General features: G+C 43.3%; 1 protein-coding gene across 1 annotated transcript in view; it reads left to right on the plus strand.

Annotated features, from left to right (window-relative positions):
- The window catches only part of efnb1 (ephrin-B1), a 60,408-nt gene extending 45,784 nt beyond the window's left edge, over positions 1 to 14,624 (plus strand). Inside the window, exons 3-5 of the mRNA XM_083914809.1 lie at positions 3,390 to 3,482; positions 10,243 to 10,359; positions 12,478 to 14,624. Coding sequence (XP_083770935.1) covers positions 3,390 to 3,482; positions 10,243 to 10,359; positions 12,478 to 12,872 — 605 coding nt within the window. The 3' untranslated portion in view covers positions 12,873 to 14,624. The remainder of the gene's footprint in view (positions 1 to 3,389; positions 3,483 to 10,242; positions 10,360 to 12,477) is intronic.
- Positions 14,625 to 15,493: the final 869 nt, after the last annotated feature.

Here is a 15,493-nt window from a genome sequence, read left to right on the forward strand (position 1 = left end):
GCCTTAGCTTGTCTCGTCTCGGCTAGTCAGCACCGCATCTCTCACACTTCTCCTCGGAGCACCTATGGGGAGTAGTCCCTCCACTCTGCACCCGAATGTCCTTGTGAAATCCCTGCATTTGTGTATATGCAAGTATTCACATGCATGTTAATGTGCCAGCAGTAGTGGGATATGTGTAGTATTGGAACAGGAGCCTTTGTTGCAGGCCAGCTTTTCCCCCTGTAGGGCTTTCTCTTGGCTGACACATTTGTACTGTAGATATTTCCCAACATCAACATTTGGCACCTGGTTTCTCTTATGACTTCAGCAGCTGTAGATCTTTTGTTCTCCCACTAGTCACTCTGCGGCCAATGATCCACACCCACAAAGAGGGCCTTAAATCACACAAGAAGCCCCAGCTTTGGAGCTTGACCGCTTTATTAAAAAAAAGCAACATTCCTTCATGCAATGACCAGTTCTTTCGGTATTCTCCTAACATCGAAGCGGTTTGTTCCACTAAATCATTAGCAGCAGAACGGGAGTTTCTTTGTTCTTCGTCCTGTCGTTGCTTTATCCCCTTGTGTTTTTATCTCTGCCGAGACACACAGGAAGACCCAATTCCCCAGTTTCCTCTTTCCGAAACAAGACTTGACCGTTAGCCTTTTAATATCTGGAAATCCAGATTTGGATTAACGTCAGTATGCAGGGATGTAACCAAAAAAAAGGGGGGGGGGGGGGGGGGGGGGGTTGAGTTAGTGAGCGAGAGTGAGTGAGAAGCTTTCAGATTAAAAAAGCTGGCAGCTTGTCCTTGTTGTGGAGAAGGTTGAGGGTGTTTGGGCAATGTGGCTTTTTTTTGACACGATATATGTAAATACAACGATATCACACAAGGGTTAAAATGACAAACACAGGAGCATGTGGTCCTTAGCAGTCCGCAAGTTCACTGCACATTTTTTAATGGACTCAACAGTTGTTTCTGAAGTCGATTTCCATCTTGAATAGCGCTTAAAAGATGGATTCACATAAGGAAATGTGGTTAAAAATTGGACACGGTTAATCGGATTAGGAATTTCCATCAGCGCGGTAAGAGCCTTAAATGATTTGACGTTTTAAATAGCCTCAATACAAACAACATATATAGTCATCATCTCTTTATAAATCTAGCTGTCTTTCAGTTGTTTGCCTAAACAGAAGCCTTGGAGGGGCAACTTATCATCATGCCACATCTGTAAAGCAGGAGCCTATTCAGCCAGCCTGAAGGAATAGTTAATTTAGATGACAGAAATAAGTTAACACAGAGAAGATTTGCTCTCCCTGAGTGGACATAAAATTCATAGCATGACGCTCACTCTTAGTCAGATTATGCAAGCGCCTTTGAGCTGGATCTTCAAAGAGCTCATTTTTGTATAACCTTGCCCTGGAAATTTAAAAATTGAAAGAAGAGGAGAAATTGGGCGGAAAATGGCAGGATGAGGTTAGCAATCCTGGCAGCGTCTGGGCCGTTCAGACGGTGCGCCTCTAAGACTGCAAACAAGCCTGTTCACCTCACTGTCTTTGAATGTTCCCTTTAGAAGAGACATACTCCCTGCATAGACTTTACATAAATCATAAGACTCACTTAGCCCTGAGTGTTCTTTCACATTAATGTCCCACGTAAATTTAAAATCTTCTTGTTCCTGCGCCGCACTCGGCTCAGCTTGGCCTCTCGTATATATTTCAGTGTCCGGTTCACTCAGTCGTGTTGAGTCTACAGCTGCAGCAAAGAGCTCTTGTCACAATGTTATTGCAAATTATCACGTACTCCGGCCACACTAGCAAAATGTTGTGGTTCTCCTTGTAATTTAAAGCCTGATTATGATCTGATAATGTAACATAATATTAGTGCAATTCATTATTTTGTTTTCTTCAATTTTCGCTGGAGTACAAAGCTTGAAATCCCAGAGGGCAACAAAATGTCAACATTAATAATACTTAAGAACGACAAGGCATGAATCAACCAGATGAGCTTTTCCGTAGTTCAGAGCCAGACTTCAATACTGCTTGATGCAACATTAGTTTATAGCAGGGAAATGCTTGCAGAAATATTGATACATCTTGCCAGGGAGGGTAAGTACTTCCATGTTTGTATTGTTTGGACGCACCCAATCCCCCCCCCCCCCCCCCCCCCATCTGCAGCTAAGTCTGCTTCTCTTTGTGTCATCATTAGATAAGCACCCTCTCCAAGACTATCTCGTCATAATGAGGGTGCCATCTGAAGCAATCACCCAGGGAGATGGTCATTGAGTTAAGAGGGAGGGAAGGGGAGGGGTAGAGTCAGATAGCGCAGATAAAAAACTAAATGAAGTGAGCGAAAAAACAGAGAGGGAGAGAGAGAGACCAAGACGGAGAATACGAGGAAGAGAAACAAAAGCATTTCAGAGGAAGGGAGTAAGTTGAAACAGCAGACTAAGCGGAGATGGAGATCATTTGGGGAATTCCAAAATTAGAGCTGCCATCTCATGCGCCCACAGAGGCGCACGGCCACACACACACACACACACACACACACACACACACACACACACACACACACACACACACACACACACACACACACACACACACACACACACACACACACACACACACACACACACAACCGTCTTGTGCTAGCCGCTCAGTGTTAAGGTCAGAGTCACACTCTGTCTCCCTAGGTCATTATCATGGGCCCTAAAATAGACAGCCAATTGTGTCACAGTGTCTGAAGTGAATGTGACATTGAATAAACAACCCTTGACCCGTAGCTCCTCGCTCGAGTCTGAGCCCAACACACATTTTTTTTAAAATGGATGGGGCCGACACACATGCACATACTCATATATAAATGGACGCACGCACGCACGCACGCACGCACGCATGCATGCACGCACACGCACGCACACGCACGCGCAAAAACATTAAGAGAGGCATTCAGCTCTCAGCACTACCAGCAAGTAATGACACATGTGGTTCAGAGCGAGTAAGCAGCTCGAGGACTTGGCAAGCAGCTGGAGCTCTCGCTGGCATGTCTCACTGTTAAAGTATGCAAAGACAGAAAACACACACACACATAAAGGGTGACCATGTTCCTCCTCTCCACCTCAGCGCCCACCCTCCCTCAGTAGACTCTAATGTTGTTCCATTCGTTTGACTTCACTTTATTGTGTTAATGAGAGATACCGTTGAGGGGAGCTGGCGGTTGATTGAGGGTGAGAACAGCTAATCACTGGAACAGCTAATCAGTGCTTGTCGTAAATATTGATTAGTTCTGTGCGTTATGGACGTGCTCATTAACCAGTGTGTCATCTTCTCTCCTCTTTCTCCCACTTTTGTCCTCTTTACCGTCCCTCTTCTTCTTTCTCCCCATCCCCTTCTTTCCTTCCCCCCTCTAGCAACCTCCAACGGTACAGTCGAGGGCCTGGAGAACCGTGAGGGAGGCGCGTGCAAGAGCCGAGCCATGAAAGTCATCATGAAAGTCGGGCAAGGTAAATGTGTGCTCACCTCACATGTAGAACACAATACAGCACTGCTGCCTTAAAGCCATGTTTCACTTTGGTGTGACATTTTCATTTGTCGCTATGTGTGCCGAGCGTGACTTTGTCTGCCACCGGCCTCCGACAGGAACACCTCTCTACAACTGTTAAGTTGGGTTATGAAATCAATGGAATTTTTGGAAAAAGTTATATTTTTGATATAATTTATATAGCGGCATTACCTGTCGCACTTTGATGATGTCGTCATGTCGTTTCTATTCGGTAACACTTTCTATAACGACTGCCTCTTTAGTGCATTATGAGTGCATTCATAGCGAATTATAATGTATTCCTAATGCTTTATGATTACACTCATAAAGACACATGGTGCCCTCTGATGCATTAGATCACCAGTCATAAAACATTAAAGATGTGATAAGGATTTACAAGTTTAAGTGTCTTCTGGATGCCCTTGACAAGTTGTAAACTGGATGTGGACTTATAAGACATTATGATGACCTAAACTCACCTTTACACACCTCAACAGTCAGCTGTAACAAGGACTCACAGTGAGCTATAATATAAGGACTCACCGTGAGCTATAATATAAGGACTTACCGTGAGCTATAATGCTATACTTTTTTAGCATCGTACATAATAATCCCTTGTGATGCTTCTTCTAGCTTCTTACACTTCTCTTACCACCAACAATGCAATATTATAATAAAACAAGCAGAATTATAAATTCATCAATATGTACTTCACTTTACTGAACACATATAATAGTGTATAGTATAATAGTATCATAACTTATCATAACTTATCAATATAACACACTGTGAGTCCTTTCTACAGCGGACTGTTAAGGTGTGTATAGGTAGTCATAATGTATTATAATCAGTCTGTAGTTTATTTAGTTTACTAGTCAAGAGCATCCATAAGACATATGAACTTATAAATCATTATAAGACACATCTATAATGTTTTATGACTGGTGACCTAGTGCATCAGAGGGCATTATTTGCATTTATAAGTAGTCATAAAACATTATGAATGCATTATAATTCACTATCAATGCCCTTCTAATGCACCAAAGATGTGGACTTGTGTTATATATAACTTATAGTTATAGTCCTCCTGATAAAGATTCATAATACACAGCCTTACCAGTGTCGGCCATTTAATATATAGTAGAAAAATATAGATAATATGATACATTTATAAACAATTAATGTCATATTTTGCTTCTTTATTTAAAAAAAGTGATATTAACACTTTACTGTGTAGCATAAATTAGCAATATAAAGTATTTACTAAATAGTTTTTTAACACACTGAGATGTAGTTGTAAGGAGAAATAAGGACATTTAAAGTGTTTATATATATATTTTTCCACAATTATAACCGCCCTTAAAAAACCACTCACCACTGGTTTAATAAAATAAATACTACAAATGTGTTGTATTTAAAAAAGGTATAAAAAAAGTATGCAATACATAATACATTACAAAATGAATGAATATAATAAACAAACAAATATTTCACATTCATATAAAAGGAAATACTGTATATTAATGTGCTGTACTGTATAAACACCACTTACAGATCCTTCACAGGAGATTTAGCTGTTCACAAATACACTATTATTATTACAACATTATAAACATAAAGCTACATTATAGGTGAACTACTTATTATTGTTACTGTACTGTAAAGAAAGGGGTTTACTCAAGGGGTTTACCAACTATTTAAATCTCTTTCATATCAGCAGTTCTTTAGGTGCGTGTGTGTGTGTGTGTGCGAGGGGGGGGGGGTATGGTTATAAAATTGTTCCATATATTATACTGAGGTAACTATTGTCTGGTTGTATTAGGCCATTGAATGCAATGTTGCAAATCAATAAGCAGGACTGCTTTATGTACTGCAGTATTGGATTTACAGGATTTTTTCATCAATGTGATGAAGTGACCTGATTGGTTGGGTATTTAGTCGGGTCTATTATGAGCTTCTCAGTTGAACTTCCAGTAAAAACGTGGGATATATTAATGGCATGCTGTAAAATCACATATAACTGTGATGCATGATTTTGGTCATATTAGTCATGCACAGTATTCCTGAATAAATAATTTTATACACATAAACAGTTTGTGCAAATGGTGAGATCACCAAGAAATAACACTGAAATAAGAAATGGCTATAAAGAAAGGAAACTGTAAAAAGGCCTGTGATATTGTTCAGCTGTTATTCAACTAAATTCCATGTAAAGTAATCACAGAATGAGAATGTGTTTGAAATTGGCATATAAGTGCATGGTCGGGGTAGGTCATCTAGAAATGCTGGAAGTAAACAAGCAAGTTTTGTTTGGATATCCTTGGACACAACATTTGGTTTGCATAATACATTTCACTTTTAGATGCAGTTTTACTCAATATGTGGACGCCTATATCCTGAATTTGACAGGGAACAGTACACAGATGCGTTACTCTCTAAACACTCCCCCCATCGTCAGTGTGGTTGTTTTGACTGAAACAGACACTAACCACCATCTGAGAGGAACATCTGCCTGCCACGATGATCTGAATCCAGCTAAAACGCTGCTTCAAACACTTCAGAAAGAAACTGAGACTCTGCGTGTGCGTGTGCGTGTGCGTGTGCGTGTGCGTGTGTGTGTGTGTGTGTGTGTGTGTGTGTGTGTGTGTGTGTGTGTGTGTGTGTGTGTGTGTGTGTGTGTGTGTGTGTGTGTGTGTGTGTGTGTGTGTGTGTGTGTGTGTGTGTGTGTGTGTGTGTGTGCGTCCAAGTTTGAGTGTAGATTTTTGGATGTTGTCGACTTGGATGACAGCAGTGTATCCTGGCAGTTGCAGGGAGAATAGCAGCTAACAAGCTGCTGATGCTAGCAAGGTCTGAGTCGGAACAAATTCAGCAGATACAGTGAAAAATGCCCACAGCCACCTCGGAAAACAGGCAGGCATTGCATTATCTTTCCATGTAGGTCAATTTGAGCATCCGACAGCCGGGGATTGCAACACACCATCACCTAATGACAACATGGCTGCATGAACGCAGGCTACACAGGCTTTTACAGTATACTATTAACTGCCACAAAAACAAATCCCTGGACTCACGTTAATGAAAGTTGAAGGGAAATGTCATATTCGAGGAAAGTTCCTCTCAGTTCTGTTTCTGTGGCTGCCAGCTGTTCCTCAACTTCGCCAGAGCCATGCGCTCATTTCCCAAAATGATCCGAAGCGAGCTGTCACTCACAATCGATGTGCCCTAAAAACCTTGTTAGAAGAGATGCTGTTGGCCCAGCTGCTATAACTTTTAAATCTATTTCTGTGAGCGGAATATTTGATGCATAATGTGCCCATCCAGCCCGCTAACTATTAGAGGAAGGGCAGTGAGAAATTAGAGCGTCAACAGGAGCTTTGATTTAGTGTATGTGTGTGTGTGTGTCTTTCTGTCTGTCTGTCCTTCTGTCCGTCCGTCTGTCTGTGATTTCCCTGAAAACAGAAATAAGTTAATGTCAGGGCTTCACATAGTAATTATTTATATCTTTTTGTTCTTATTTTATCCAACAACGATGGAAGACATTTAATCAAATACTCAGATTCAGTACAATTTTGAATTAGTTTTACTGCACTTAGTATTTAGAGAATTTAGAGGATTTCTGTACACATTTATTAGATGAATAGTCTTATTTTCTTTGAAAATTGTAATTTTACATACAACGTAGGATTTCTAATGCACTGTTATAGACTGAACAACAGTGTAAAACCGTTAAATTTAGCACCACCTTAAACAACTACAAAGGTAAAATGCAACAGTGTTAATAATCCAATTATACAGTATAATCCATAATAGTATAACACTTACATGTGCCATTTTCCTACATTAAGTACTTTTAATATTATACATTTTGCTGATAATACTGTATAGTTTTATCTATATACAACATTTTAATTGCAGGACTTTTTATTCCTACTTTGGCTTGAGTAAAGGATCTAAATACGTACTTCCTGTATGTTGTCTGACCATTTGATGAATCATTTCAGCTGTACTTACCATTAAAGCAATAGAATTGGCCTCTGAAAAGGGATATTCTGACTGGTTCTGTTAGCACTGAAAGGAATGGTTTATTAATTGACTAAATGGTTGACAGGAAATTAATTGACAACAGTTCTCATTATAGATTATATGTTTAAGTAATTTATGAAGCTGAATCCCATTATAAAAACATTTGGCGGTTCCAGCTTCTGAAATGTGAAGAGTTGCTGCTTTTTTCAGTTTTATTTGTTCATAAATTGGATATATTTTCCGTACAGACTGTTGGTTAAACAATGCAAGTAATTTGAAGATAAAAAAACAATCACTATTTGCAGCGGCCCCAGACTGTAGACATTCTGCAGCCGCACTAGATGGTGTTTCAATTAACAAAAAAAAAAAATGTTCTGGGCTCTGCTTGGCTTTGACCCCAGATACTATTGTGTTTAAGCCTGTGCAGCTCAATGCCAGCACTTCCTGTGGCCAAGTCCCCAAGCTCTTCCCATATGCCCACTCGTACTCCTTTGCACTTTGCTCTATGGATTATATTTTGGTGACTCATCCCAGATTGCAGTATGTGCGCATTCTTTCTATTGTATTTTCTTTTGGAGACACTCCTGTGCCTAATCACGTTGAATCATGGGTTTGTGGGAATTATACACCCTAACAAGTCGATACCTAATCGTGCTTTAAATGCCTCGTGTTCCGTCTTTTGTCTTTATTATAAAATGTGAAGTGAAAAGGAAGCCAAATTGATTGCAGGAGAAATAGGGGAAGCCCATATTTTATACATCCATCTCCGTTCACAATGTCTGTCTCTCTTCCACCACATCATGTCACCGTGCTCATTAGAAATATGTTGACTCACCGCCTCGCACGCATCTCTCCCCCTCTTGTTTTCTCTCCCAAGATATCTGTCTCTCTCTTCTATTGCTCGATCATTGTCCCTCTCTCTCACTCCTCCTCCTCTTACCCTCTGCCTTCTCCCCCCTTCTGGCTCGTTGGCAGTTCTGAGGTAGTTTCTGTCTGCATAGCTAAGGGAAATGTCAGCAGTACACACAGAAAAATGGGTCAGAACATTAGAACGCTCCCTGCACATGCTCAGTGTATGACACATAATGTTGGGGCTATACGGGTGAATCATATCACTGTCCTTTCATACCCTCAACCCGCCCCGTCATATGTGAATGTTCCCACTTCTCACTCCTGTCTTTTCTCATCAATTATTGACGGAGCACAACAGCTCACGGCTTGGTTCGCCACTGCTGCAATCAGTAGTATGAAGCAATGCGGTTGTCTGGACGTGGAGAAGATAGAGGAGGAGAGGAGATCAATTTGTAAATAGTGAGGTTATTTTCGCGAAAAAACTAAGTATATTACCCAGGAATTTATCCTTTCCTTTTTTTCTCTCTTTTCTATCGTTCATATCTTCCAGACATCCCACGCCCGAATCATTTCCCCACACCCAGGGCTCGGCCAAACTGAGGTGGAAATAGAAAATGGACTGCTAGACTGTCACACACATCGTGCAGGGCCACAGACACACACACATGGCACAGAAACTTGCCACATATGTAAATTGGCTTCCCCACACACCCTCCTCTCTATTTCTTACACACACACCCCGAGCAGGCCTTCAGGGCAGATGCAGATAAGGTCGGATAGAAGAGAGGCATCAGATAGTGTTCTGTGGAATCCATCAAACCGGCTTCGGTAATAGTTTATAACTGTCCTCCGTCTGCCGGCCCTGCCCTCGTAAAAGCCGCGCCAAGGACCCACCGGTGTTTACCGCACAAAGACTTCAAAGTGTGAGTGCTGGAATCACAACAGACAGACTGATAAACTGTCTGTTTCCTTTGCGTTTTCCCTCAGAGCTTGTACAACCCCCTCCTCTCCCCTTCTCCCTGTCTCCCCCCTTCTCTTCCAGTCCTCCTACCCTCTCCTCCTCAGACGTGTGCCTCTTTCAGGCAGAGTTAAAGCCAGAGCAATAAATAAGACATATTATGGCCTTTTAACGTGATGAATAATGTAAAACAATAAAAAGTTAATATATAACTACTTTACCCTTATTCTGCCATGCCTAAGTGTATTGTAAGTATATTCTAGGTGTGGGCTCATGTTTACACACTGTGTGTGTGTGTGTGCGTGCGTGCGTGTGTGTGTGTGTGTGCGTGTGTGTGTGTGTGTGTGTGTGTGTGTGTGTGTGTGTGTGTGTGTGTGTGTGTGTGTGTGTGTGTGTGTGTGTGTGTGTGTGTGTGTGTGTGTGTGTGTGTGTGTGTGTGTGTGTGTGTGTGTGTGTGTGTGTGTGTGTGTGTGTGTGTGTGTGTGTGTGTGTGTGTGTGTGTGTGTGTGTGTGTGTGTGTGTGTGTGTGTGTGTGTGTGTGTGTGTGTGTGTGTGTGTGTCCTACGCTCTCATGAATGTGTCAGTGTTGGAAATGCCTGTCTGAGTGTTTGCTGAAGGAGCTGCTGATGTAGATGTGAGCTCATTTTTTACGACAGGACAGGGATACAGGCGTGTTTCACAGACGTTCGCTAGCTTGTCCTTCCTCTTTTTGTGCTTTCATCTTCCCTACTGAAACACATGCAAAGATAACCTTCTGTATGTATAAAAGATATATCAAAAGATAATGAAAAAAATAAGCCTCGTCGATGTAGGGGAAGAACTCATTATAATTCAGCGCATGCAGCTTGCCAAGGCTGAGTTTTTGTGTGTTTTTTTTTGTTTCCCACAGTCCCAAACGCAGCGAACCCCGTGGCGCCGGAGGCTCCAGAAGACAACGCCATACCGGAGTCCAGTCCCAGTCCGCCGGACCAGGGTCGGCCTGGTCCCGAGATGCCAGGAAACTCTGGTGAGCAGATTAACAGACCAAATCCTAAACTCCAGCTTCAGACTCTTTACAGAATGCTCCCTAGTTTATAAAGTGTAAATATTTTAGTTAAAAAGACGAATATTCACAGCCTCAAGTGTTCCTCGAATAATTAATCACATTTAGTCGTAAAAGAGAAAATAAAAATGATATTTGAGGTTCTCAAAGTAAGCCTTCTCTCACATGGCTTTTTCATGCCTCAGGCATTCCTTTGATAGCTGGGGGTCAACTTGCAAATGCTGTAAAACCAATGTTGTACACAATAAAATAATGCTCACAAAAATGCAGCTTGCAATGAAACAAGAAGAAACCACACCCAAAACAAATATAGCTCACCCTGAATAGCTTTCTTATTCATGTACACAAAGTGTGTGCTGCTGCCCAGGAGACTCAAAGACATTCCTCTGTATTATATATCGTTTTAAACGCCATTAGAATTTCAGATAAACTAAGATTAAAAGCTGAGATAATTGGGCCCTCCCTCATGTTTTCACCAGCACCTTTTATAATGGCTTCCCGTAGAAGGGACCACTCCTCAACTTTTGGACTTACTCCACAACTTTGTACGCCACAAACTTCCTCCAAGTACAGACTGTTCTGCCTGTCCCAATGTGATAAGCTGCCCTCATTTAATAATTGCTCATATTTGACATTAGTTGCTCTATAAAAAGATTTCTTAATGTCACTTTTCCCTATACCCAGGCTTTTACCTGTCTACCATTGTTAGATCAGTGATTATGTCAAGTGAAGAAGTGCAGGGTGGAGTGAAGGACGTGTCACTGCGCTTTGAGGGGCTGATATTTCAGGAATGAAATGTCTGACAGCCTCTCTCCTGCTCCCTCCTGAATGTACGAAATTCCTTGCGCCTCTGATTTCACTGATAAGGCTGCACACGGTAGCTCTCAGTGATGTCATTTAGTCGTGATAAGGCGTAAGGCGCAGTTATCCCCTCCTCAATAAATGGTTAAGTGCGGAGTGGTCAGCCAAGTGCAGAGACACAGTCATTAGTGGGGACGGTAGTCTCCGGAGGTCTGAGGCTTTTGTGTGACTGTGTGTGTGTGTGTGTCTGTGTGTGTGTGTGTGTGTGTGTGTGGGGGGGGGGGGGGGGGGGGGGGTCATGGACAGTAAAGAGGTGGTGGTCGTGAGAGGAAGTGAGTGCTGCTCTTTGGCAGCAGCTGCATGCATACATGGAAAACAGATTTGGTTCTTCTCAGATTTCAGTCACTGGAGGAGCCAGTCATTCTCTCTCTCATCCAGTAACAGCCCCCCCCCCCCCAACCCTAGACAAAAGGATAAAAATAAAATCAGATGTTCAGATATTCTCTCCTCATTTTCTTCATATCTCACTTGGCCTTTGCCATTCAAATGTGGCCTTGACATGTCGTGCAAGTTGCCGAGGCTCGATCTTATCCGGGCGGGAATCTTTGTTATGTTGTTTGATGTCTACAGATTTCATTAGGAATCTATTTTGAATTAGCTAATTCAATTAGATTACATCAATGGGGCTGTTAGTCATGTAGAACAAACAACACATGTGAACGTCATCACAGTTGATTTAGGCACAGAGCAGTAAGATCTGCACATGACAGGGCTGACTTACTGTAAATTATATTACTCCTCTGATTGTTTCAGTGGTCTCTAAGGGACTGTATGAATATGATTTGGGTACTTAGGTATGCTGACTCAACCTTTTTTTTTTACTGTTAGAAAAAAACTGCAATATATCAAAATAATACTTTTTTTGTGCAAAAAAGCTGCTAAATAAACAGTTTTTATAGCCTTCAAATGTGTGAACTGGGAAAAGCTCTTTGCTCAAGGGCTTATTCACTTCCATATTTTTGCCCCATATCCTCTGTAAATGGCAAAATGCTTTTGCTTTTTTTAAATTTTATTTACCTATTTGATCTCTATTTTGTAATAAATCTTACAAATAATAGAAATATGGGGAAGGGGAAAATATAAACCCCTGCCTTGTTCTCCAGAGAAACTTCTGTAAAAGTAAAATGTCAATGTCTTCCCCCTTTTCTGACATCCTCCCTCCACCAACCCTAATAATTTATGAACAGTCCCTAAGCTCTCTCTTTTTATTTCTCTCTCTAGACCACATGAATCAGGACCAGTCTGGTTCCTCTGGAAACTCGGACGGCATCCTCGGCTCCAAAGTGGCCGTGTTCTCCGCTATCGGGGCCGGCTGCATCATCTTCCTCCTGCTCATCCTTCTCCTCGTCATCTTGCTCATCAAGATGCGCAAGCGCTCCAGGAAAAATGCCCACTCGCAGCCCCGCCCCTCGGCGCTCTCGCTCAGCACGCTGTCCAATCCCAAACTGCCCGGGGGCACGGCGGGCACGGAGCCCAGTGACATCATCATTCCGCTGCGGACAGAGAACAACTACTGCCCTCACTATGAGAAGGTGAGCGGCGACTATGGCCACCCCGTCTACATTGTCCAGGAGATGCCCCCGCAGAGCCCTGCCAACATCTACTACAAAGTCTGACACGCTCCGGACAGCCAGCGACACAGTCGGGAGAGAGAAAGAGAGGAGCGCTTGATTTATGTTCTTGGGAAGAACACTTTCCTTTGCATTTTGGGGACTTGATGCTTCTTCAAGCCCGTGTTATTTCTACCACCTGCTGCACAAATCTGGAGAGACACGCACTGACCAGTAACCAGGGGGGTTGTGAGCTGACTGATGAGAGGTTTATTCTGTTTGTTTAGGTTGTCTGACAGTCCCCCACCTGCCCCATCCCCTCCCCCCCACCTCCACACCTGCTACATCTCCCTACTGTGCTGGACAGTGAGGGGGGCGGGGCTAGAGCGAACCAACAGATGGAACCCTAGCTTCCTGGTTCGCTGTCCCCTTTAACAGGCAGGATATAACTTATCTCAGTTCCCTGAAGTACAGTCTGTGCTACACCCAATTAAACACACAACCCTAGCACACTAGCTAAGAACAGGCAGACACAGGCCCCGAACGCCACTCAGCCTACGGTTTGTGTGCGAGCATAAAATGTGTGTGTGCATGTGTGTGTTAGTCAGGGCTCCGCCCTGGGCCAGGACACTCTCCAGATAGCTCAGGTATCAGACACAGTGTGTGAAATAATGTGTTCCTCTCCCTTCGCACCTCTGATGTTTGCCTTACTTACTATTTTTGATGGATGATTTCCTCAAACCCTGATTCAGTTCACAAAGCAGTTGTATTTTGTTAGACTTTTCCTACAAGTGCACAATGTATAGAGTTGAATAGATCATCATGATTACTCCATCTTCTCACCACCCACGTCATCCATCGAATTCATTCTTTTCCCAAGAATGTACCTTGACCTGGACTGTTGATGTTGATCGGTGTGTGTGTGTGTGTGTGTGTGTGTGTGTGTGTGTGTGTGTGTGTGTGTGTGTGTGTGTGTGTGTGTGTGTGTGTGTGTGTGTGTGTGTGTGTGTGTGTGTGTGTGTGTGTGTGTGTGTGTGTGTGTGTGTGTGTGTGTGTGTGTGTGTGTGTGTGTGTGTGTGTGTGTGTGTGTGTGTGTGTGTGTGTGTGTGTGTGTGTCCTGGAAAACTCCCTTCTCCACTGGTCTGATATGAGCTTTGCCATTACTCTGGTATTTATGACCTACTGTGTGTATTTCAGGGTGTGTCCTCTGTGAGCGTGTGTGTGTGTTTGGACATGTCCGGACTAGTCTTATATCTTGGCAGACATTCTGGCTTAGGTGTAGAACCGCAGAAGTTACTGCATTGTAAGGTTCAAAATATCAAGACAGACAGACTGACGCGCCCATAGACAGACAAGCCCTAGATCTTACAAACCCTCTGAGGTTTTATTGTCTCTGATGAGCTTTTTGGGGAGATGGTTTTTAAGACAGCAGGCAGGTTGATATTTGTTTGTTCTGGCGTCTGTAAGCATCAAACAGTTAGTTTGGTGCCTGCTGCCTTGGCGAATGTGGGCGTTTGCTGTGCGGTTAGCACTGATTGGCTGGCCTACATAGGTAGGATGCCCTATATATAAGTTGGATGGCGAGCTACGGCTGAACGTTGGGATACAGTATTCCACGATGCCAATTGGCCGCCATCTGTGGATGAGTCAGTGGAGTGCGCAGTCAGTGGTGTCGCCAGCATGTGACTAATCTATGTGCCATCTCCATGCCCACAATCACCAGCCGGGAAAACAGAGAGAGAGAAAGAAAAAGAGAGAGGGGTGCATAAAGGAAAAAATGTTCCTGTGACTTGGCTTTAACCTGAGAGAAAGGTGGCGATGCGGATGGGGATGAGGTGGGGTGGGGTGGGGTTGGGGGTCTGGAGGTAGTTTAGCATTAATTTTTCCATCCCCTCACCAGTTGTGCTGTGAATAAAAATGCTGTGCAGAATATTCCTCAGTCAAGGTGTTCAGCCAGCGAGGACTCTGCAGCTCAGCTATCACACAGCCCAGGGCAGTGGCACCTAGACGGGATTTACTGCAGCTGGAGGTGCGCACATGTGCACGACAAAATCTCACTTTTAGGCGAGAGACGGCTAGTGCCTGAATCTGTGTAGCACATGAAGGTGTGAGTGGTTATTTGTGCTTATATTTGCAGTTTTTCCTCTGTGTGTTATGAATGCTGCTGTGGTCTTGCAGCTGAACGGGCTTGTTTCGGGACTGGAACTCGGTGCTCCAAACAGAGTGGCTGCCAAAGTACGGAGCACCGCAGTCCCGGTTAATGATGTGTGAGAGGAGAGGGGAGCAGATAAGGATAGCTATTCCTCACGCACGCAGACACAAGCTGACGTTCGACACATGTGCACACACACGCGCAGATGCACCGAGACTGACGGGTCCAGGTTTTATCTACAGTCAAACGGTCAGTCAAATTCACTCTGCCGGTGACTGTTTATTCACCTATCACCGGCTGCCACATACTATCGCCATCCACGGATACACTGCTGAGTTAAAAGGCAGCCCGGCTTGAAGACTCCGGGAAGACTCCAGTGGCATTTGCGTGTCGTTAACCTCAGAGTTAACAGCCTAAACAGCTGCTCGTGCTTTTGTGGTCCTGTGTTTTAACTCAGCATGCAGCCCTCAGTGGCCCTCTGTGAAACACATTTAGATCAAATATTTTTGTTTCGGATCAATGCGCACCCATTCAC

This window comes from Echiichthys vipera (genome assembly GCF_963691815.1).
Source record: "Echiichthys vipera genome assembly, chromosome: 6".
In the NCBI taxonomy this organism is placed as follows: domain Eukaryota; kingdom Metazoa; phylum Chordata; class Actinopteri; order Perciformes; family Trachinidae; genus Echiichthys; species Echiichthys vipera.